The sequence below is a fragment of the Limulus polyphemus genome, unplaced genomic scaffold, assembly GCF_000517525.1.
Source record: "Limulus polyphemus unplaced genomic scaffold, Limulus_polyphemus-2.1.2 Scaffold2047, whole genome shotgun sequence".
NCBI classification, from domain to species: domain Eukaryota; kingdom Metazoa; phylum Arthropoda; class Merostomata; order Xiphosura; family Limulidae; genus Limulus; species Limulus polyphemus.
Genome location: NW_013667657.1, coordinates 178,425 through 202,114, shown reverse-complemented (window position 1 = coordinate 202,114; position 23,690 = coordinate 178,425). Strand labels below are relative to the sequence as shown.

General features: G+C 33.0%; 1 protein-coding gene across 1 annotated transcript in view; it reads left to right on the top strand.

The window, feature by feature from the left end:
- The first annotated feature begins 22,122 nt into the window (after positions 1 to 22,122).
- LOC106465774 (formin-binding protein 1 homolog) overlaps positions 22,123 to 23,690 on the top strand; it is a 27,793-nt gene continuing 26,225 nt past the window's right edge. The window contains exon 1 of the mRNA XM_022393706.1: positions 22,123 to 22,859. Coding sequence (XP_022249414.1) covers positions 22,824 to 22,859 — 36 coding nt within the window. The 5' untranslated portion in view covers positions 22,123 to 22,823. The remainder of the gene's footprint in view (positions 22,860 to 23,690) is intronic.

The following is a 23,690-nucleotide window of genomic DNA, read 5'->3' as shown; positions in this document are numbered from 1 at the left end:
CTGTTGACTTAGCTGTTTCCCTTTCAATCTATCACTTCAAAAGCAGGGACATATAAGCGTTGATAACTCTTAAATAACTTTGCACAAACTCTTCAAACTAAATATTTTTTTTGAATATCATCTACTTAAAACTGTATACCTCAATGTGTACGGTAATTTCTTTTTTTCTTAATATAATCAACTTAAAACTGTATACCTCAATGTGTACGGTAATTTCTTTTTTTTTTAATATAATCAACTTAAAATTGTATATCTCAACGTGTATGGTAAGTTATTCACAAACTTAATATCGATATATTTCGCCATGCACTTGTACTTATTTAGTTTCAGCATTTCAAATATTTAGGCCACTTGGTTGGTTGATCAAAGACTCTTACGACGCTTTACTGCAGTAATTTATTTCTTCACGAAAACGAAATTCCTTCTCTCAAATAGCTAAGCGGTAAATTTGTGGGATTACAAACTATTCAGAATTATATCCAAGACACAGCTCAGATAGTGCATTGAAACTGAGTTTTAGGATAATTAACAAAAAAACACACTTGAAACTATAAACATTTGTGCCCGTTTGTCTTTCTGGTGTCACAGATTGTTGTGAGGAACAGGCTGATCCAATTTCGATTAAATTTGGTAGAAGAACTCAGGTAGATCCCGAAAAATCAAGTTTAAATGGATAATCAACGGTTTGATTTTAGCAACAGTGGAAATTTTATCGCTTTAATGTGTCAAATAAAGGCTAACTGAATGAGGCAAAATAAATGGGGTCAACATCAAGCGTACGAGACGTTTAGTACCATACGTAGTACAGGTAGTTTTGCACTAGGCTCAAAATAGTGGAAGGGTCGACCTATCCACCCCATTACCCTTTAAGTTCGGCATTGTAGAATCATTCACAATCCCACTGTATAGCGCGTTTATGCGGTAACGGGACATGAACCATGAACCCATGGTTTCCCAATCTGGCTACACTAACCACTAGGACACGCCCTCTACCAAGTTTAATCCGTAGTGGCACCCGTGCTCTTTTCCATAAATAAGGAAAGGGCAAACTCTAGAGGGAAATGTTGGAATGAAAACCTGATAAAATAATAAAATTGTATTATAGAAAAATTATGAAATACCTTCGAAATATTGAAAGTAAAAAAACAAAACACAAATCATTGAAAAACTTCCAACATAAAAAATAGTTCTAAATATAAAAGTCCCTGCAAAGTCTCAAACAGGCACAAAAATTTAAAAAATCAGGGATTATTAGTGTCACATGGTCTTTACGTATATTCGGAGATCCATTCTTAAACTAGTTTGAATTTCTTTTCTTTCAGAAGAAGCATTTAAAACAAAACTTGAGACACAAGTTCCTACTTTTTTTAACTTCCGTCGGTGGGTCTGCGGTAAGTTTACGGACTTACAGTACTAAAATCAAGAGTACAGATATTCCACTGTGTAGCTTTGCATTAAGAAAAAAACAAAACAAAGTTTATAACAATCTCCGAAAGATGCATTTCCAAAAAGTTATTTCAATATGCCAGAAGACTCAACCAAAGAATTTTGAAAATGAAGGCTTTCAGAATAAAATATGATTTCTGATAAAGTAATTAGCAATTTAATTCTTAGACAACAATTGTCTGTTTCACCATAATATATGTTAGGAAGACACGTAGGTTTAAGAAATATATTTAACACGAAAATTCAGAATTTCCGCACATAAAAAACTTCCCTAGTAGATAACAAGAATCTGTTTACCTTGTCGCATTTAGGCTTTTTTGATAAAGAAGCCAAATTACTTTATTACAAGGAATGTACCTTATTTCAAGTTCTAAGTTTTAAATCGGTAATTAGAAAGTCATTAAAACACGGTATTCGATTAACTTTAAAAATTACAATTATGAAAAATTCTTTCAGTTTATTATCAATATTTTAATCGGTTTTCTTTGAATGTAGTTAATACTAAAATGAATTCTCGACCACTGAATGTATATAGTAGTAGCGTTGATACAGATATAATTATTAAAATGGTAATATAAGCATGAAACTTCTCATCGGTTCTGTATTTAAGCAAAAAATGTTAGCCACCAGAAAATCGAAGATGGCTGCCCTTTTTCAAGATGTCCAACATTTTGCTACGTAAGGGTAGATTTTCAACATACAGACTTATTTAGTTTATCCGCCGCTACAGTTATGATCCAGATGAAGTTAATTTTACTATTATTACACCTGTAAAATGTTCTTGATAATCCAAACGACAACCATTTGTTTCAAGATAGCCTCTATTTTTCCACATTATTATCTAATTTCTACACACATACTAACTGAATTAACTACGTTATTTAATATTAAGGCCTGTCTTTATTTCTACCCTAATGTGGACCTCTGCAGCTGCTTCAGTGTGATGATCAGTCCTGGCACATATAGCTACATAGTGCCATGCAACTGAGACCCCAACGACTATAGTCTGTCTTGAGTGTGGCCAGTTCCGCAAGTGAATATGACTGGGTTTGTATTACCACTAGTAACCTTTGTCTTAGTGATGTAGGTGACAAGTTTGGAAAAAGCAACTATTGAGTACTCTTCTCGTATTCTTGGGATCTCAGATGAACTCGCTCTTTCTTGTATAATGCTGCTAAGCAGACAGGATGGTTCTTTAGTTCCTGTGCCACAAAATTTCTACCACCGAGTTTTGCAAGAATCCTTCCATCGCTTCGTAGATTGTTTAATTCTGTCATTAAGCTTCATGGTCATTGCTTGTCTTAAAAACTGATCCTGGAGTGTCCTTCTCACATAAAAAGCATTCTGGTGGTTTTGACTGTGAAGACATTCTTTGCACCTTGCTTTGGTTTTTTCTTCATGTTTTTTTTTTTTTTACATAGTGGTGGATGGACATTATTTTAATGTTCTTGGTAACTCTGTGTTGTTGAAGAGGAATCTGCAAATTTGATGATATTTTGTGTTGTTGTTTCTCAGAGTAACCACTATGCCACCACTTCCATCTAGTCTGGCTGGGTTCCAGCATGACTGATAAATCATTGATAGCATGGAACAAAGAGGAATGATCATTGCAATGTTGGTATAACCATCTTGTCCTCTATTGTAGAAACTTGATGGTGACATGAGATCTTCCTTCTTCTTCTGTTGACAAAGACATCATACAATCTAGTCAGTTTGCCACTTAGATTTGGCAGGAGTATTTATTAGTCGACTAATGATTTGAAATAAAGATCTTACCACCTTACCACCTTCTACCAAACGCATTGTGCTCTACTGGATTAAACTATTGTTCGTGCTTTTGCTTTACACCTAATACAATCGTTCATTCAGTGTCATTCAAGTCCTTGTGCGATCTGTATACCATTTGAATAATTAAAACCCTGTCATCTTTGGCTCGACTCTTCTGCGTTCGCATATCTCTTCAATTCAGGTTCGTTATGGAGATGGTTAGTTAGCATTTGAGACACTGAATTACTGCTATATTTTAGCTGATATAGAAATCCATACTGCGTTATATAGCAGTGATGTCACTAGTGTGCCCCGCTAATGCACTGGCATTCACTCTTTTGTCTTTGTGGTGGTTGTTCATCCAGGAATGTGGTTTTGAAATAGCAAAAAGTTTCAAGATGTTCATAAAACACATAAATAGTAATTAGATCACTTAAATAGGAAAACTGTATCAATTTATAAGTCACAAATTGACACTGACAGGATGAGTTGGCAGCCATCTTGGATTTTAAAGATTGACGTAATGAAAGTATCTATGCCGAGTTTCATGCTTTTTCAAGACTTGAATAATTCTCCAAAAAACATCAGTTATTCGCGACATCATAAAGGAAAGAGGATTCATAAAAAAAATTTAGTTCACATAAATGTTATTGTCTCCTTTCAACATATGAAGTAAGAAAACGCAACTTTTGAGTAAAACTAAACATTACTATTGTGATTATTAAAGAGAACAAGATCGGTATAGCGGGTTTATAAAACACATAGGTTTCCTGTTATTTCTGTTTCTTAATCAAAACCAAAACACCTTAAAACGATAATGACTTTTATTAAATTTAAAAGCAAATAAAATTATATAAATGTCGTATAAGTACCAAGAAAACTGCTGTTTTTAGGAAATTAATAGTAAAACTTCCACATTACTGTTAAAAATTCATGTTCATAACAAATATTAAAAAATCCGAAACCCATACTAAGACCATCAGATGCACATGTTCGTGATCGAATCTTAATTTTATGTTATAAATGATCTTTCTTCACATAACACATTTTTACTTTTGAATTTGATAACAAAACTATATCACTGTTTTTATCTTTATATAATGATAGCAAAACTATCCCTTTAAAGAATACAGTGACCCATACACCGACCTTTTAATGGATGCAGTGACACAACCACTTCATACGTTGTGCATTTCATAGATAGTCGCGCCATACGTTGCTAACTTCACAAGTACAATCACTTAATGTGTTTTTCCGTTTCATAGAAACGGCCAATCCATTCGTTGTCCATTTCATGGACACAGTCATTACATACGCTCTCGTGCCTATCAAGTCACACGTATTTCAAATATAAATCAAGCTCAAGCGTCAAAAGGTCATCAAACATAATTTTCTCATGACTTTATCATAATTCAAAACAATAAATTTCATGGGCTCATTTACTGTAATGATCAATTAGACTTAGTCTGGTTACTCACTGGTATATTATTGTTGTAATACAACTTTCATGTCCCGACAATTACGTCAGTCTCAGTGTTAGGATTATAATGAATGTTATGTTGGAGTCATAGTAAATATCATGTTTGAGATATAATGAACATCATGTTAGGGTTATAAGGAACATCGTGTTAGGGTTATAATGAGCATTATGTCGGCGTCATAGCGAACATGACGTTAGGGTTATAATGAATATTATGTCGTGGTCATAGCGCACATGACGTTAGGGTTATAATGAATATTATGTCGTGGTCATAACGAACATGACGTTAGGGTTATAATGAATATTATGTCGTGGTCACAGAGAACATGACGTTAGGGTTATAATGAATATTATATTGGTGTAACACCGAACACCATCTAATGCTACTTTCTCTCTATGATTATATTATAGATCGAGGTCCGTTTTGGATTAACTGCCGGAGGAATGACCATGCAAAGTCTGCACGGGAGTCTAGAAGGCGCCGTTGGCATGAAAATATGGCAAAGCCCAGATGGTAAAACCACCATTGGAGTGGGAGCGTCTTTTGAAAGAGATCTTTCCGTTATTAATTTACAAAATGTCAGTCTGATTCCAGACTATGACTACGCAATCGGTATTCGGTTTCGACAGTAACTACTTTACCAAATTAATTAATTTTACATTTACAAATCATAACAGATATAATATTAACAAGCACTTTTAAAATTAACAAAAAGTGCTATTCAGATGGATGATCATTTCATGCAGTTATTCGCACTTAGCCGATAACTAAGCTATGGAGGAAGTGTCATGGATGTGTTTTAACCATCTTGATCAGTCATCTCGCCTGAAAATATGCAAACTTTTTGACTTTTTGTTTACCGTCTATTTTATAGCTACAGACTGGAAGTTATTGATCTAAAAATTTGTTCGCATTTTCTATACACTTAGAGTCATTGTATGGAGTTAACGTGCTTGCTGCTTGTTTAGAAGAAAACATGCTAAGTACAAAGACCCAGCCAGCTGTAGCTGACTGAAGAAGAACGCTTGAAATCATTTCCTTTGTACTATTTTTATGACTTACAGAGTTAGAAATTGAATGTAAAACATTTTGATTTTGTAGTTTCATTGAAATTAATACTTTTCATGTAAATTATAAAATTTAAAGCCACCATGTTATTAGGCTTAATCTTTTGAAATTGAAAGAATCTAGAGTTGTCCATTTTGATAAAAAGGTTAAATAATTATAAAATAACTTTTTTTTTATTTTAACCAACGTTTCGCCTTTGCGGCTGTTTTATCTTAATGTATTAAGCATATATTATCAAGAGCAAAGTGTCATGTTATGTCATAAATTTAAGTGTGCTCGTGAAGATTTTGTAATCTAGTTTTGAAATATTACCAAACTCCAGAAAAATGAAATTGTCATTTTCTCATGAGCGGTTCATATTTTGTTGCGAGTCGTCAACTGACTTTTACGAGCACCACACGACGTATGATATTTTCAAATAAGAAAATGAGGTTATGATAACGTAAGTGTTTCTTACGTTATGTGTTTTTCATAAAATTCATTAGTACACGTTTTAAATATGTAGATATAGAATTATAAGATTTTTCTAAAACCATTTTCGCATGATAACAATTTGAAAGCACCTTAAAATACATAAATTTTACGTAGTGAATTGTTAGAAATTATTTTGTATGTTCAAGAATAATAAAATATTCTAACATCTTAACATACATAATTCTTATGTAATGAATTGTTGTGTAATTATATTGTATGTTCAAAAATAAAAAAGTATTCGAACGTCACGAAATTAAAAAAAAACTGGTGTTTTTTAACTGTTTGTATAATATCGTGCGTGAAGATATGTTACACAAACTGAATGTTTGTCAACACTTATCACTAGAAACTTATATTACCAAGTGTTAGATTTCAAAATATCCATTATTTTGTCTGTAATGTACAATAGTTTCTCAAGATGTTTTAATATATACAATGAACTTTTTACACATTATTTTCTTCTAACGAACTAGGTCTCTCATGATGAAACATCTGTACCTTTCACAATGTATACATGAATACTTAAACAATCGTCAACTATATAAACAAAACACATATATTTGTTTTTGAGCAAATGTACTTCTTAATTAATTCAGCGACACTTTTTGTGCTTGTATTAATTTATTTCTGATAGTAGTGCTCTTAAGCTATTTATATTCAAATTTCGTCCAATCTACCTCATTTAGAAAATTCCTTTTGCTTTGATAACGAATGCATAAAGTTTAAAATGTCTTTGAAAAAAAAAAGCTAACACTTACAAATTAAATATATTTAGTGGTGACGCAATATATTTTATCACTTTCTCTACAGCTTCTTTCGTTGTTCATGCATGGTCATGGACATGAACTGATATCGGGTTTATGTAAAATATAAATGGATTCTAGCATTATACTCACTTTTATTTTGCTCTTAAACTTTACTTAATTCTTACGACATATATTCAGTACTGCTGAAATAACTGCACAACATACAAATAATTCTGTAATATGTAGCAATGAAATTCTCAATGTAGTAAACAATTAAAAAATAAATGATAATATCTATAAAACCTAAACCGTAAGCGAAATTTATTTACGCTGAGAATAAAATGTCAGAATGTATTTGTGTACTGGAAAGCTGTACATGAAAATTTACTATGTTAACAAATGCCTACATAATATAGTATGTTGTTGCAACTTTGTGATATGCAAGCATATAATATATTTTCTACAAGCTTCAGTTATATATATATATTTCTTTTAACTTTTCGTTTATCTAGTTTCTATGTAGTTTTAGCAAAAACACGCGCGTGGCCCAGAAAGTCGTTGAAAATGCCTTATTATAGTTGCTTTGTTTATTTGTTTTTTTATAGTAGATAATGTCTATTCTGTCCAAAAGGATATTACATACAGTGATATAACATACAGTATCCGGGTTGAAAGGATTAAAAAATATAATATTATTTGCTGGCCATCGTGACGTTGTCCGAACGTTACAGCCGATCAATGCTATGAGAGAATAAATGTCATACGGTGACACTCAACTGGGCATAGAAACAGAGCTTATCAGTTGCACTCATATGCACCATCCTAGTTCAGTTTCTACCTGGAGATCGATGAGTAAAGTCCTACTTTGAGATAATCGTTTTTAGTTCCATAGTGACCTGACCTTACGTTGATCTGACTCATTTTATAGGCTGTACTATTTCTTATAGTTCATATTTTAGACGGTTCTGCTATGATTAGTGTCTGGCGAAAAGCTTCAGTAGATATTTCATTTGCAACATATCAACCAACAATTGGTCCAGTTATCAATGCTATTTTCAAGTTTTGAACAACTCGACTTTCAAGATCTACCTATCTACATGTGCCGATGTTTCCGTTTATCAACGTTATATTTTAAGATCTGTGCAGGAACTCAGCTAACAAATGTTTCCGTATATCAAAGCTAGCTTCAAGTTTTGTACAACGAACAACCTTTTCAAGTATTAAGATTTAAAAGTCATAAAATTAATATCAACTTTGATTTCATTCTGTTGTAAAGACATAGTTGACAATGTTTGATTTTTAAATCATAAAAACTGAGGAAGTAATGCAGCGACATATAAAGAAAAGGAGTTTGTTTGTTTGTTTTAGAGCAAAGCCACATTGGGCTACCTGTTGTGTAAACTGGGGAAATCGAACCCCAGATTTTAGCATTGTAAGTTCGCAAACTTATCACTGTTCCACCAGAAGAAAATAAGAAGAGTTAAAACAGACTCTCTTCAACAGTCTTAATAAAGTCAAAAATAATAACAGATTAAAGGTGTTTTATTCCCCACTTCTTTCAAGCAGTCCATTACGAATTTCAAATTAGAGGAGTGTGAAAACAGTATTCTCAAACTATTTTTGATCTGTCACATTATTTAGGAAGTCTTTTGTTCAATACTAGAATTGTCAGCTGAGCTGGATACGTTGGAAGACAAAATTAGTTCAAAATTATATTTTATGTGCAGTACAAAACATTTAAGTTGTGATTTTAAACGACAACAGCCGGTATTGAAAGGAAGAATTCCTGGACAGCCACATCCCAAGACGAAAAGTACATTTAAAAATGTTTCTACGCGCCTCTAATTTGAAATCCGTAATGGGATGAAAAAAAATTGCAGTACAGTGTGATAAAATTCAAGACTTAAATAACTATAATCTAGCCATTTCATTCGTCAAATATTATGAAATTTATTCGAGTTTAAATACTTTTATCATCTTTTCAGTATGTTTTATCATACTATTTAAAGTCATATGTTCCTATTAAGCTGTATATGATTGAAGCCTACTTGTGTATTACAGTAGTTTTTAGCTTTCCTCTACTACAAGTACAGAGACACCTATAGCGGTCTCTCGTAAAACTACTGACGAATGAAATGGTTAAATTTTGGTTCACCAAGTCTTAAGTTTTCTAGGCTTATGATATTTATAACTACTATTAAGCCTATTGATGTTAGTGGTTTACCGGCTTTTGGATTTTAAAATCGTAAAATTAAACACTTGCCAGAGTTCAAAATATAAAACCTTTCTCAGAAGTGCTATATAACAGTATAATAGGAATTAATTGTAATTTTATCTTTTAATTTTTAATAAACGATCTTTCAGTCAAATCAAAATATTTCTATCAACTTGGCATTATTGAGCTTGCACACTGTTGTAATTTGTAGACTTAAGTTTACAAATGATGTTCAAACGGAAATAACTCGCTAACGCTACTATGACTAGAGTAAAAATAAACTTAGTTGTACAGTTTCACAGCTAATTAATCCACTAAATGATTATGTAAGATCACTAGCACTGATTCAAATAATTTATTGAACTAATGTGACTGACTCAATATTCACTCACTGTTCACCACTTCTGAACTGTCTACTCGTATTTATATCTACAGCGGCCCGGCATGGCCAGGTGGTTAGGGCGCTGGACTCGCAATCTGCGGGTTCGAATCCCCGTCACACAAAACATGCTCGCCCTTTCAGCCGTGGGGGCGTTATAATGTGACGGTCAATCCCACTATTCATTGGTAAAAGAGTAGCCCAAGAGTTGGCGGTGGGTGGTGATGACTAGCTGCCTTCCCTCTAGTCTTACACTGCTAAATTAGGGACGGCTAGCGCAGATAGCCCTCATGTAGCTTTTAGCGAAATTCAAAACAAACAAACAAATATATCTGTAGCCTAGTTTCTTGACACTTTGCAAAGCCTCTCGATATTAATATTCCCGAATGTTCGAGGTGTTCTGGAAACTGCTTCATCTTAGCGTAATATGCCATCTAGCTAATATCTAAATTACAAAAATATTATATTGAAAATTTAAATTATCTTTATTGAAGTCATGGGTGATTCAACTTCATGACGCGTAATGAGTTATGAAAGGTAGATAAGATTACAGTCCGAAAATATTAAGATCAGATAAAGAAAAGAAAATATAATGAGCTATATTTTAATTTTGTAATTTATTTGTTAGCTACAGGGAGCTGTGGTTAGTACTAATGACGTTATGATAAAAAGATTTAATAATATAGGCTTAGGAAATTCTAAGGGTTTGGCGTCAAATTTACTAGTAAATTCAAAGGTAGTTTATAAATGTGAGGTTATGAGAAGATAGTTAAGGAGATAGAGAGTTATGAAGACTATAGGCTTGTTTCGAGATAGTAGAGTCGCTTCTATTCGGGAGAGTGAATCAATCAATGTTTTTGTTTGAGGTACAAGTAAGTTTATTCTTTACGTTAGTGTATTGCAGTTAGCATCATTTGTAAACGTAGCCTATAAGTTCCACAGTGTTCAAGCTTGTAAAATCTTTATAAAGAAATAAACTATTTTTTTTATTGTTTATATGTACTGGACTTTGAATTATTTTCACCAGATAGTTTAAAGGAACCATTCAATGAAAGAATAACGTTACAACAATATATTCAATTCACAGTCAGCTAACTCAGCTTCAACAATTAAAAATCACAACATTTTTCCCACTAACGAGTACTTAAGCAAAAGGAGACCACAATTCTACACTATAATTTATGTGGTACCTATCTAGTGATTTTTATAAATGGGATAATTATCTCTTTTGACTTGTAATCAGTATGTTTATACATAGATTATAAAATTTTATTAGCTTAACTACTTGCAACCGAGCATTGCTTTGACGTCTTGGGTGAGTTATTTATCATTATGCCAAGATCCTTTTCTTCAATCACGCTGTTCATTGGATCCTAGTTTATATTAAATGTGTGATCAACATTATTATAACCTGAATGCATTATCTTGCACTTATTGTAATTAAATATTTCTGCGACTAATCAAATGATGCAAATCATTTTTTCCTACTTCAGCATCCTCAATCCAGCTAAAAATATTCAAGGGCTTAATATCATCTGTAAACTTTACTAATTCACTAAATTAAACTCCTATAAATATTATAAATGTAAATAAGAGAAAGTACTCACCCCTGATTGATAACAGCTTTTTGAGTTGTCTCATCCAACCACCCTAAAATCCAATTTAATAACCATCCCCAGCCCCTACCAATATTTGTTACAGTTTCAACACCGAAACATAAGTAGATCTCATTCCACACCCCTTACATCATCCACATAACTATTTCTTTACTCAGAAAACGTGAATAGTTTAGTAATGTAAAACTACCCTTAATCAATCCATCTTAGCTTTCTTTTATGATACAGGATTTTGCAAAACTTCTTTTATTAGACTATTATATTTCATAGTACATAAATAAGACTAACTAACCTACATTTTCCTGTGAAACTCTTTCTATTCCCTTTAAAAATATGAGTAGTATTAGCAACTCATCATATTCTAGACACCTGCCCACTGTCTATTAACCTATCAAAAACGAAAAAGAGAGGATCGCATATCTGATCTTTGGGCTTCTTTAAATTTCTGGGGAAAAAACTTTGTCTAGTCCTGATGTTTTATCGATTTTAATCTCTCAATCTTTCTACTTGCTAACAGTCAGTTAACATCTACATAATTCAGGTTAAATCCAATATTTCTTATAGAATGCTCAAGATAAGGAATATTCCTAATATCTTCTCTTGTTAGACAAAGAAACAGTAGAAAAGACTTAGATGTTCAGCTATCCCATAGTTTTCAACAAAAACCTAGCCATCAGCATCCTTTAAGGGTTGAATCACAATTTGAACATTTTATATACCTTTAACATACTTAAAATATCCTTGCTCTTTGTTTTAACATTATCAGCGAATGATTTCTCGTAACCCTTTCTCAATTTCCAATTTCTTTTTAACCAAATCGTTAAGATTTCTATAGTTTTGTAAAAAAAAAACCTCTCCCACACACACACACATCTTTAATTTAAGCTTCTTAAACTTTAGGTATTTAACACTGATTTTTTTCTTTTATGTTCTGGGTAAATTAGTCAGATTTTATTTTCTTTCTTATATTTCAAGATTATTTCTGTCTTCATTAAAAAACATATTCTAAAATCTTTTCTGCATCACCTTTTAACTCATTATTTCAACTCACTAATATTAAATATTTTCTTACAGCCTCCATATTGGCTTTCTGAACACGTAGCAAAATACCAATAATAATTATGCAATGTTCACTTTCCAGATGTTCCCCACTTCCATTCTAGCAACCACATTCTCATTAGTAGTTAACAATGAATCTAAAATTCATCTTTCATGGTTGATTTTCCAACTACTTGCTAAGAAGACCGAACTAAATCACTTTTAAAAAAATCATTTTACCTCATTATTAGACGCAATATAATCCTAATCAATGTGTCTGAAATAAAAGTCTCCCACGACTGTTGCATCACTGTATCAGTATTCGTGTTAGCAAGAGGTTCTGATCTCATATAATTTCCCATTAATGAACAATTTCATTGATTGGATGGCCTATTACAATTGACCATTAATAGCATTATACTCATGAAGCCTCTGGTTGTAGCTCGTATAGACTTAATCTCTTGGATATATTTTTTATGCTTTTAACCTCAACAGGTTACAGCTCATCTCACATATAGAGAGCCATTCCAGTTCTTTTTCTAAAAAGTCTCTCACTATTAAATAATTTATAACCTGGAATTTCAAAATAATCTCAGCTATTACTATTCTTTTTCAACTCTAACCAATTTCAATAATTCCCATTAAATCATGTCCTTCGATTTCAAGCTAAACTCTAAACTCATTCATTTTGTACCTAGTACTCCTAACGTTAGAATAATGGCAACTGAGCCTATTATTTAGCCTACTATACTTATTTTTGAATGTGATATACTTATTCTTAAAACTGTTATTCACCTTTTTATGATTTATATCTCCTTTTCAAATATTCCTTTGCTATCTGGTCAGTTTGTTTATTCTCAATTTCTTAAACTCTACCCCCACTGTCCAAAATTTAAACTATATTTAATGACATTGTTCAGAGCTTTTCTTAATATTGTAGCTTGCATGAAGCCTATGTCTATCGTCCAATTCATCTTTTTCCTTGAAACTGTCCCTAGGTCCATCCAACCCACTCGTTGCTCTAAGCATATCATTATTAATCTTTCATTCAAGCCCTCGACCCTGCTAAGTAGTTATTTTCCACACTTAGCCCGATGAAGCACTCCTGAAAGAATCACACTTCTATTTTTATCTCCAAATATAGGCAGTTCTTATACTTTTTCAGTAATTCCTCCAATTTACAATTAATAAGATAATCCGATCCTATATTCACTATAAAAAATGAGTGTCCCTTATTAACAGCATATAGTTTGTTTGTTTGTCTTGTATACGCGTGCAAAGCTACACAAGGATTATTTGCACTAGCTGTCCTTAGTTCTGAACTGGTAAACTAGAAGAAAGATAGGTATGTGAGGCGGCATCCCTTCATTTTTTCTTATTATTACATTTATATTTTATCTGCCCTGTCGTTTAGTTGAGTTTTCCCTTGCATTTGTTTAAACATACTACCAACCCTCGCATTATAATTAATTATGACATTATTCTTAAAGTGAGACAAAATGACTGATACTAAGTAGCCCTGAGGTCTTTGCCAAATGTAACTTTATATAAAAACTTTCATCAGATGATTTACCAAGAGCCAATAACCATCTTGTGTTGAACTACGTGACAGCAATTTAGGAGGACTAAAGAATGGAATGCAGACACTAGAAAAGGTAGTTTTTTTTTCATGTTTGTTTGTTTCTGTTTTTACTTTAGTTTTTCAGGATTTTTTTCTCGTTCGTATTCTATAACTTATACATAATTTCAGTTGTTTTTGACAAATAATAATATATTTATTCAAGGTTGAGTAACTTAGTGTAGAAGGGCCTTTGTAGGCCTCCAAATCTCAACTAATAAAAACAATACAATACGTGGATCTCCTGATGGTAAAGCAGTAAGTCTATGGATGTACAACTCCAAAGTACAGTGTTCAATTCGCTATGGTGAACACAACAGATAACCAAATGTGGCTTTACTTTAAAACAACCAAACTAATACGTGGAGTTTTAAACTAAATATTGCTTGAAACTCACTTAGAGGTTATAAGTGTGAGGCACAGGCAACTGTACCACGTGCCATGTGTTAGCTCCCACTCAGTTAATATTTAAGGGTTTTTTTAATTATATATCTTATTTCAGTTTAGTCTGGAGGAAAAGAGTTGCTGGAGTAAACAACTAGACATTCTTTCTGTGGAGCACAGGAGACAAAGATTCACTAATTGGCAATTAATCATGTTTTCTTACAGGAATGATAGCACTTGCATTTTGAGATAGACTGTTGTCTTTTCTGTTGGTGAAATGAATCGCATATAATGATTAGGGGTTGCAATGCCCTTGTGCTCGGATTGCATTAGTCGAAGGTCACGTGTGTAAGGTGGGATCGTGTGCAAGCCTGTCTTTGTTAATTTTATAAACACACTTAATAACCCGATATTATCCGAACCTTCAATTACCCGGTTTAAACATGGTCTTCTAAATACTAACATCCTTGATACTAAGTGCTGTGACGTCACAAGCGGAGGTTCACAGTGAACAGCCAGTGCAATGTAATGCAACACTGACTGGTTTTGTGAACTGTGTGTGTACTATGATTTGATATTATACACAATAATATACCAGTTTACAGTAATTTTGATAATTTATAACATGCATTGAGTGGTTAAGTATACATGGCATGTATTTATTATTTACACAATAAATGAAATTATATACAACTTTGAGAAATTAATACTGTGAATATTAGCCCACAAGTAAATTAATAATGGAATTAAAGCAACAGTTGTAATTTCCACAAACAATATTTGCTGCAACTGCACATGAAAATAATTTATAATAATAATAAAATACAGATGAAAACTGAAATAAATACGTTTTGATCACATCTACATAAATTAACCTGAATATGATTTTACTTTTCGACTAAAGTTTACGTGATTTTACTTCCCGTCTGAAGTTGACAGTTTCTGCTGTGTTTTAATGACTCATGTCATTCTTTTTGTCATTAATTGGTGTAACTGTTTAACATCATATTGGAAGCAATTAATACACTTTTTGATACTAACTCAGACACTGCCGTCCCACACTCACAAACAACATTAATAAATACAATGCTGGTTGCAATGACAATTTTCCTTTGATTTTCAGCAGCTGGAACTTTTGTTCGTGTTTTTCCAAAATCAAATATTTGAATATAACATAAACATCAACAACAATGTCAGTGAGAAACCTTGTAGGCCATTTAAGATAATCTCTTTCTATGTTTTGGATATAGGAAAAATGTTAATTCAATTCCCCACAAAGCATAGATTTACCTGAGCAGAGTTTAACTTTGCATAATTTGCAGGGGATTTTGGAAATAAATTTATGTGCTATGTAACCAGCAATGAAGATAATGCTTGCCATGTCTCTATCACATATTTGAACATGCAAACAAACATGCAAATCAAAAATTAAGTCATTTTGCTCAAATAATTTAATCACAATTTGTGTTATGACATTCTCACAATCAGCCCTGGACAAGCAGCAAGCTAAAATCACCATAGTCTCTGTCACAACATCCTCACAATCAGCCATAAACTGCAACAAGCTAAAATCATCACACACTCTGTCGTGACATCCTCACAATCAGCCATAGAATATGCAACCTAAAATCACAAACTCTCTGTCATGACATCCTCACAATCAACCATAGACTGAAGCAAGTTAAAATCAACAAACCTTTTAGATTTTCCAAATGTAAAATACTGAAAAGTTTCAGCTTTTTCTCAGACTCAATAATTTGTCTAACAGAAACATTATAATTTCCTCCTTTTAAGATTATGATCGTCAGCTCTTTGTTTTTTGTTGTTGTTGTTTTTTTTTTTGGCTATAAACTATGTTCATTTGAGAAAAAAAAATGTATTTGACACTAATAATTTGAAACTAATAAGATTAAATGTTATAGTGTAATAGAATTTCAGATTTGTCAACAAGCATTTAATATTGTAACGAATTTGTTATCATATTTTTATTTTAATATCAACGTTTGTTTGGATTAAATTTATATTTAGAAACATACATGGCTTATACTGTTAAATCTGTGTTGTTAAAATCCCGCCTATTCTCCGAAGTTGTAGAAGATTCTCGAGAGTAACAATTAACAATATATGTGTATACGCAAACGCTTAAATGTAGCTCCGTATTGTTACGTAAAACTGAAATTTCTAGAACGCCTCCACACGCCTATAAGTATAACCAACGCGACGCACCGAAAAAAGAGATTATCTATTATTAGTTCGCTAAAGTCAATGTGCTAGAAAACTTCGGAAGCTATAGCTATGATTGTTATAACGCTTACCAATAGGAAAACTTCAGATATTTGACCAGGAACCTTTACAAAGTTCGAACATTACAAATCGTTTAACTTCGTTCTCATTGGACATTAGTATTTTTACGAAAACATTACCTAACGTCACCGGTAGGAAAAATATCGGCGTGTGTGTCTGGTAAATAACAGAGGACAAAGCTAGCTAGCTTCCCGTTAAGCGAATCGTATCTACATCAACTCGTAATTAACTCGCTCATAGTCAACCCCGATAAAATATCAAGGAAGTTCCAGACTAGAAAGAAAACTTTATATTGTTTGTAAGTTTGTGAAACTTGTGTTTATAAATCATTGTTTGAAATAACTATTTGTAATAATTGTTATTGTAAATTATACTGTTGTGTGTATATTAAAACGCATGTGTGTTAAAAAAGAAAACTGTGTATCAATCTTGTTGGCAAATATCATAAACTGACCACATATCGGCTTTTACTTAACTGCTAAATCCAAAATACAATTTAACTACTAAATTTAAATTAGCAGTTAACTAAATTTCAGATTATTTTAAATTCTAATACGTAACAATATATACGTTTGAACTATTGTACAGTGACATAACTTTAGTCTCGTACACATCATTGCAAACTATAAATAACATATTTTACCAAAAATGTGTATGTTTGTGCGTGTTACAAAATTTTCTAAATCCAGACCTTTCAATGCGATTGACCCTATGATGAGCTCATCATCTTATTTATCTATTCACCTAGTAATACCATCCGCCTGTAGTAACACTATCTGCCTATAGAAACATTGTCTGCCTTTGTAAGAGGTATGAAATTGAATATATCAACAGAAACTATAAAGTTGATAAGATTAAAATAGCAGATTTAATACTTTAATTATTAAGCGAAACTGTATTCATGATAAAGAGCTTTATAGTACGGATAACTATAAACACAACATTATGTAAATTAGATAGCATATTAATTTTAATACTTTGATTGTTACTATAAAGCTGATTAAATGTTGACCTACATTACCATCTGGTGGTTCACTCGCGAACTATCAGCGTGCTCATCATACCAACGTGCCCTCAGGTTCAACTTTCTGGAACTATGACACTAAGACAGCCGCATCCTCTAGTGCCATTTCGTAGAACTTTTATGCCACTTCTCCTCTAAGATAGCAGCGTCCTCTAGTGCCATTTCGTAGAACTTTTATGCCACTTCTCCTCTAAGATAGCAGCGTCCTCTAGTGCTTCTTCGTGGAACTATTATGTAATCGTCTCTGGTGCATGGTTCTATTACGGCATCGTCTCTACCCTTCTCCTCTCTATGAGGCAGCCAATCAGTGCATGTGCCCAAGCTATTGTGATAACTACTATTATCCTTTCCATAAGCTCAAGCTTTTCCTCGTTAATAGACCGAAAAGGATCAAAGTCACTGTCTTACACATTTCTTCCTATCAAAGGACCTTTAACACCAAAAACTTTCCACAGTTTCAAAATTAACCCAATGAACATTTTTGTATCAAACACAGCATATCTCAACTTCGGAAAAAATTGAAGTGCTGTAACTGCTTTGTCATTGAACACTTTTAGTGGTAAACTTACTTTTTGTCACTCAGTGTTTGTTGGATACAGTCAAATTAGGGTGTAATCTAGCTAATCACTTTCTTCAAAATTATATAATCTTTTCAAGTCTCCGAAACAAGCTTAGCGAATAACATTCTTGTCATCAATGCCAAGTGTTTGTTTGTAATCAGCTTGTTTAACCCAGTTGCTTCACGCACATTTGAGCAAATGAATGCGATCAAATAGAAAGCCCCCAGTGGCAGAACAGTATGTCTGCGGACCTACAACGCTAGAAACCAGGTTTTGATACCGTGGCGGGCAGAGCACAGATAGCCCATTGTGTACCTTTGTGCCTAACTTCAAACAATCAAAAAGAAAAACAAGGTCAGGCTTGAATCAAGTGGATGTGGAATTGAATCTTTACTACAGAATGTGAAAAACGTTTCGATTTATTCTCTTGTTATCAGATACCATGCACAAGACTTTGTATCATCCACTGTGCACAAGATGTAACACTTTTACAGCAACTTCTTTCAAGTTTGCTGCATTTAAATTTACAACAAGAAAGAGAGCAACTACGTCTTTGATCTTTGACAAAACAGATGAAATCATAAACGTCTGTATTGTTGTAGCTTGCTGCAATGGACTGTTGCTTGCAAATTCTTCGATTGTACCATCCTTGAAGCTGGCATTTGGTTGTACACTAATCTCATCAAGTAAGAGGGAAACCATTTTTAGGCGGGACTCTAAATGTGCAGCTTTATTTGTCAAGTATGTCAGGTGGGAATTTGAGTTGAATTCGAGTCTGGGTGATAATAACAAACACGATGTTGATCACCTGAGGTATGATACGTTTGGCAAAGTTAGTGCACTTTTGACAACACCAAATCAGCCCACAGTAGCATTTCTGCACTATAAGTCTTACGAGAAGGAACTATAAACTTCAAGTGCTCCAGCAAGATATGTAAACTAAACACACGCTTATCATCCATATCAGTAATATCACATAATTCGTGCAACAAACCCGTTATCTTAGCCATCTTTGACTAATTTACAAGTGCATTTTGATCATCATTTTTATAACTGATAAGAATACTGTCAAGCTTTGACCAACAGTATAACCTGTTTCTAGAAGAAAGTATCCAAAACAAGTTAGCACTGTCTAATTCTTTCCTATCATCAAACATTTTCACACTTAAATCTGAGAGAATTTTAGCAGAAATTGTGACCTTTGGACATTATAGTATCAACAATGCAGCAACGTCAGACTTTACTATCAATCAACCAGACTCAATTCCAACACGATTGTCAGTATCTCCACAAAGAGAGCCAAAAGATGAGATTTCGTCATCTCATGCCATTGTTACAAGAGTTGATTGTCCCGATTGTCTAAATTTGCTTGTGGGTGAGTTTAGAAATATTGAAGAAAACACGTCATCAATAAGCTTTGCAATCTTGCGTGGAACATAAGTTCTGATCCATCTGCATGTGTCCCCCCGGTGAGACAGTAGTAAGTCTACGAACTTACAACACTAAAATCCGGGGATTCAATTCCCCGCAGTGGACACAGCAGATAGCCCGATGTGACACTGCTCTGAAATAAACAAACTGTCCTTAGTCACAATGCATTCCGAAATAAAATGTTTAACGCAGACCACAGTATCTTTACTGAGCGTGAAATCCTTCCTCGTTATGCAAAGTAACCACTTTGTTCGGTGTACAGTGTTTTGAGGGAAGTGAAAAACAGTTTTATATTCCTGTCCTCTGTAATTTGATGTACATGCTGGTACACATCACATATGTGGCATTGCTTTTGACAACTATACTGTAAACCAACAATTATAGTCTCATGACACGTTAGCTACTCATTGCCGATTAAAACCATCATTGTACTGTATATATATATATATATATATACTGATGTTACTAGGTCTAAAAAATGGCGAACTAACAGCTGTTGGTATACTTCTTACTCTTCAAATTTCACGACAACTACTTAGTGTCACCTATTGCTATTAGACAGTGTCAATATTGTCTCTTACTAGCCTACTTCGGTTATCTTATGGTTTTTGACCCACCATTACCACCATACTGTTATTATATGGTGTATAGACCTGCACTTCTAATAGGTTAAGGGTTGGGTGTAGTGATATAATACAGTATAGGGTCCTGTGATAGTCATATGCTGTTATGGTGTGAACACCGTTTACAAGCTAGCGGCAGATCAAAAACTATTATTATATATTATTTTTTGAAAATCACTAATGGACTAGTTTAAGAATGTACTTTTAACAAATATAATAGGCCTAACATAATGTCTTATGACAAGTGTAATTAATTATAGTCACATTATGATATAAATAGGCCTAAAGTGACCTCGTGATGACGATAGGACTATTAGGCAACAGACAGCATCAAAGTAGACATTTTAAACTTATCAAACACTAAAGTTTTGAAATAATTTAGTAAATACTTATATCTCAATATTACAATTTATATCATATAAAATATTAAAACTGGTGCACCTCTCTTTATTATTAAAAACTTTCTAACTCTAATTATTCTCTACTCTAACATGTCAACATCATTCTGATGAGCATTTAAACTTCCAGTGAATAAATGTTCAGTAGCTGTTTGCTGATTAGTTAATGCCTTATGTCTCGTGCACATCATATCGTGCACACCTTGGAACTTTTTCAACAAGAGTTACTCCAGCTAAAATCTGTTTTAAAACTTAACTCCTTCCCGAACAGCTTATTGATTATATAATCAATAAAACCATTCAGCAACTACATCTATCCAGATTACTGAACTATAACGTCTCAAAACTAGAGGTGGTATTCTTTCTACCGTACACAGGCTCATACTCATGAATATTGAAGAGGAAAGTAAACACCATAATCAACAGTCTATCCACAACTTCGCCTTCAATGTGTGTTCAGACCTTTACTGTGAATTCAGATTCTTTTTCAGATGTATAGATCGTATCCAATTTTTTCAACAGTCACGTGATATTTACGAATTCTGCTGCCCAACGTGTGAGGACGCTTACGTCGGATCGACTGTTGAAAGCCTGGGAGATCGTTCAAAGGAATATTCTGAACCTGAATGGGATGTGGTCCTAACCCTTAGTATGCTCAAAGTAATCTGTAAAGCCCAAAACGAGGCTATATTACGGGCGAATGAAGTTGTTTCTAATCCTTCATATGAAGCCTAAATTAAAGAATCAGCAAACAGCTACTGGACATTTACTCGCAATTTAGGTGATTGAACTTTATTGAAACTTTCATGCTCAATTATTGAATTTAAACTACCAGCGACTGAGCTGCAACTGAGTCCTTGCCTGTGACGTGACAGCAGTGTTATTAATCAATTTCATGCAGATCAAAATTCTTCACAACTCGTAAATGCTTGCTAGGTGGTTAGGGTGCTCCACTCGCAATCTGAGGGTCGTGGGTTCGAATCCCCGTCTCATCAAACATGCTCGCCTTTGCAGCCGTGGAGGCGTTACAATGCGACGGTCAATCCCATTATTCGTTGTTAAATGAGCAGCCGAATAAGTTGGCGGTGGGTGGTGTTGACTAGCTACCTTCCCTCTCTAACTTATCACTGCTAAATTAAACACGGCTAGCGCAGATAGCCGTCGTGTAGCTTTGTGCGAAATTCAAAACAAACCAAACTCTATGTGACTCGGCGGTAATCTTGAAACTTGTATAACTCAAAATCGGGTAATGGACACAGTGCATATAGCCCTTTCTTTTGTTTTACGCATAACAACAATTAAACCTTATATTGGAAAAAGACAAACATTATTCTATAGCGGCTGAGTGAAGTACTCAAAAAGTTTTTTTTTTTTTTAGATAACTGTTGAAATGTGGATCGGAAATTAGTTTTACAATATTGCCATTGAAAGGTTATATTTAACTTCTTAAATACTGGAGTCTCATAGAACTTAATTTCATTTATCAAACATATTCTTTTCAGTGCGACAGATGACACTAGCGTACAGTTTGAACGAAGTGTACCCTAAGATTAAAAGTAAATAAAAATAATAAACTACTAGTACTATTGAATTGATGGGCGTAGTTATTTTATTGTCTATAGTAATTGTGATATTTTAAAATTAAGATGGTTTTGACAGAAAATAAATTATAAATATTTTGTTATTGTTCACTATAAGTGCCAAATTGAGTCAAAGTTAAATGTACATCGATAACCTAACAACTTTACATTAGTAGACATGATGGGATAAAAGTAAAAATAATTTAGAACGCTTTTTACAAAAGTTCGCGAACTTGTTCTATACGCCTACATTGCATATATAGTGTTAATGTTATTAATCGGAACTTTGACAGTTGGGGTTAGCTTTTGAGAAATGTTAGTGATAACAAACCAGAAAACTATCATAACTTTATAATTATATGAAAAAGTATTTCGATGTCTTTGTTTTTATTTCAAAAAAGTAAAACATAATTTTAGTTAGTGCTAATTTATTATTAATATGAAGTGGCCTGTTAATTGTGAGTAGGTATCTTCTAATATTTAATGTATTGCTGCACTTCATTAAACTTAAAAGTATAATAATTCGTAGTAATAGTATAGAAAGTAATGAAACCGAACAGTACAACTACTAAGATTTTTAACATGACATTGTAAGAATGATGTTTAGGCTGTCAGTGTCACATTACAGTAGGCTAACAGTAACACTAACAGGTAGAATTTTCAAATTTTGAATGGATTCAAGTGTGAACTGGGGAGCTGAACTGTGGGTAAGGAGTTGTTTTTTTGTATGTTTTTTTCATCAAAGTACTAATATATGCTAGCATTTATTCATCTTTGCATTTTAATAGTTCCAGTTTACTGCTTTATATGGCTTGAATTTCTAATTTTTATGTGTCTTTTATATAGTTTGTAGATAAAGATACTTATACTGTTATAGACAAAAATGTTAAGTTTGTAACACGGCTTATGTGAACAGTTACTGAAACAGATAGAAAAAACTAGTTATTTTTTATAGAGTTAATGGAACACAAACTTACTATAATCACTTAATTTTGTAATGAACTAAATTTTTTATAGTAACTAATAAATTTTGTTTTTATAAAATATCTCAGGGAAAATTTTTCAAATGAAAGTTATCATTGTGTTTTTATTAGGAATAAATATAATTATCATTATTGTGTGGCTCTATGTATAAAAAGCATGAGTCAAATCATCTCCTGTTTTGCTAAGCACCATAGTACAATATATAAAGTTTTTTTCATGATTTAAATTATATTGATTAAGTATCATCTTAATAACTCATCTCTGGAACCAATAAGCTGATGTAACTTGAGTGATTACAAGTGATAAATGCTTAAAAAAGAAAGATCTGTTTAAATGATGCACTGCCAAAGTTTGAAAGAAGACTTACATTAAATATCAGGAGCAATAGATTATATTCGATGACGAGGAACCCACTTTGACAATAATAATGGCTGGAGACGGCTTGAATGGGTAATGAAGAAAAACTTTAATATAAGTTTAACATAACAGAAAATGTACAACGTTTCGACAAGGTTTTGTCCAAACCTTGTCGAAACGTTGTACATTTTCTGTTA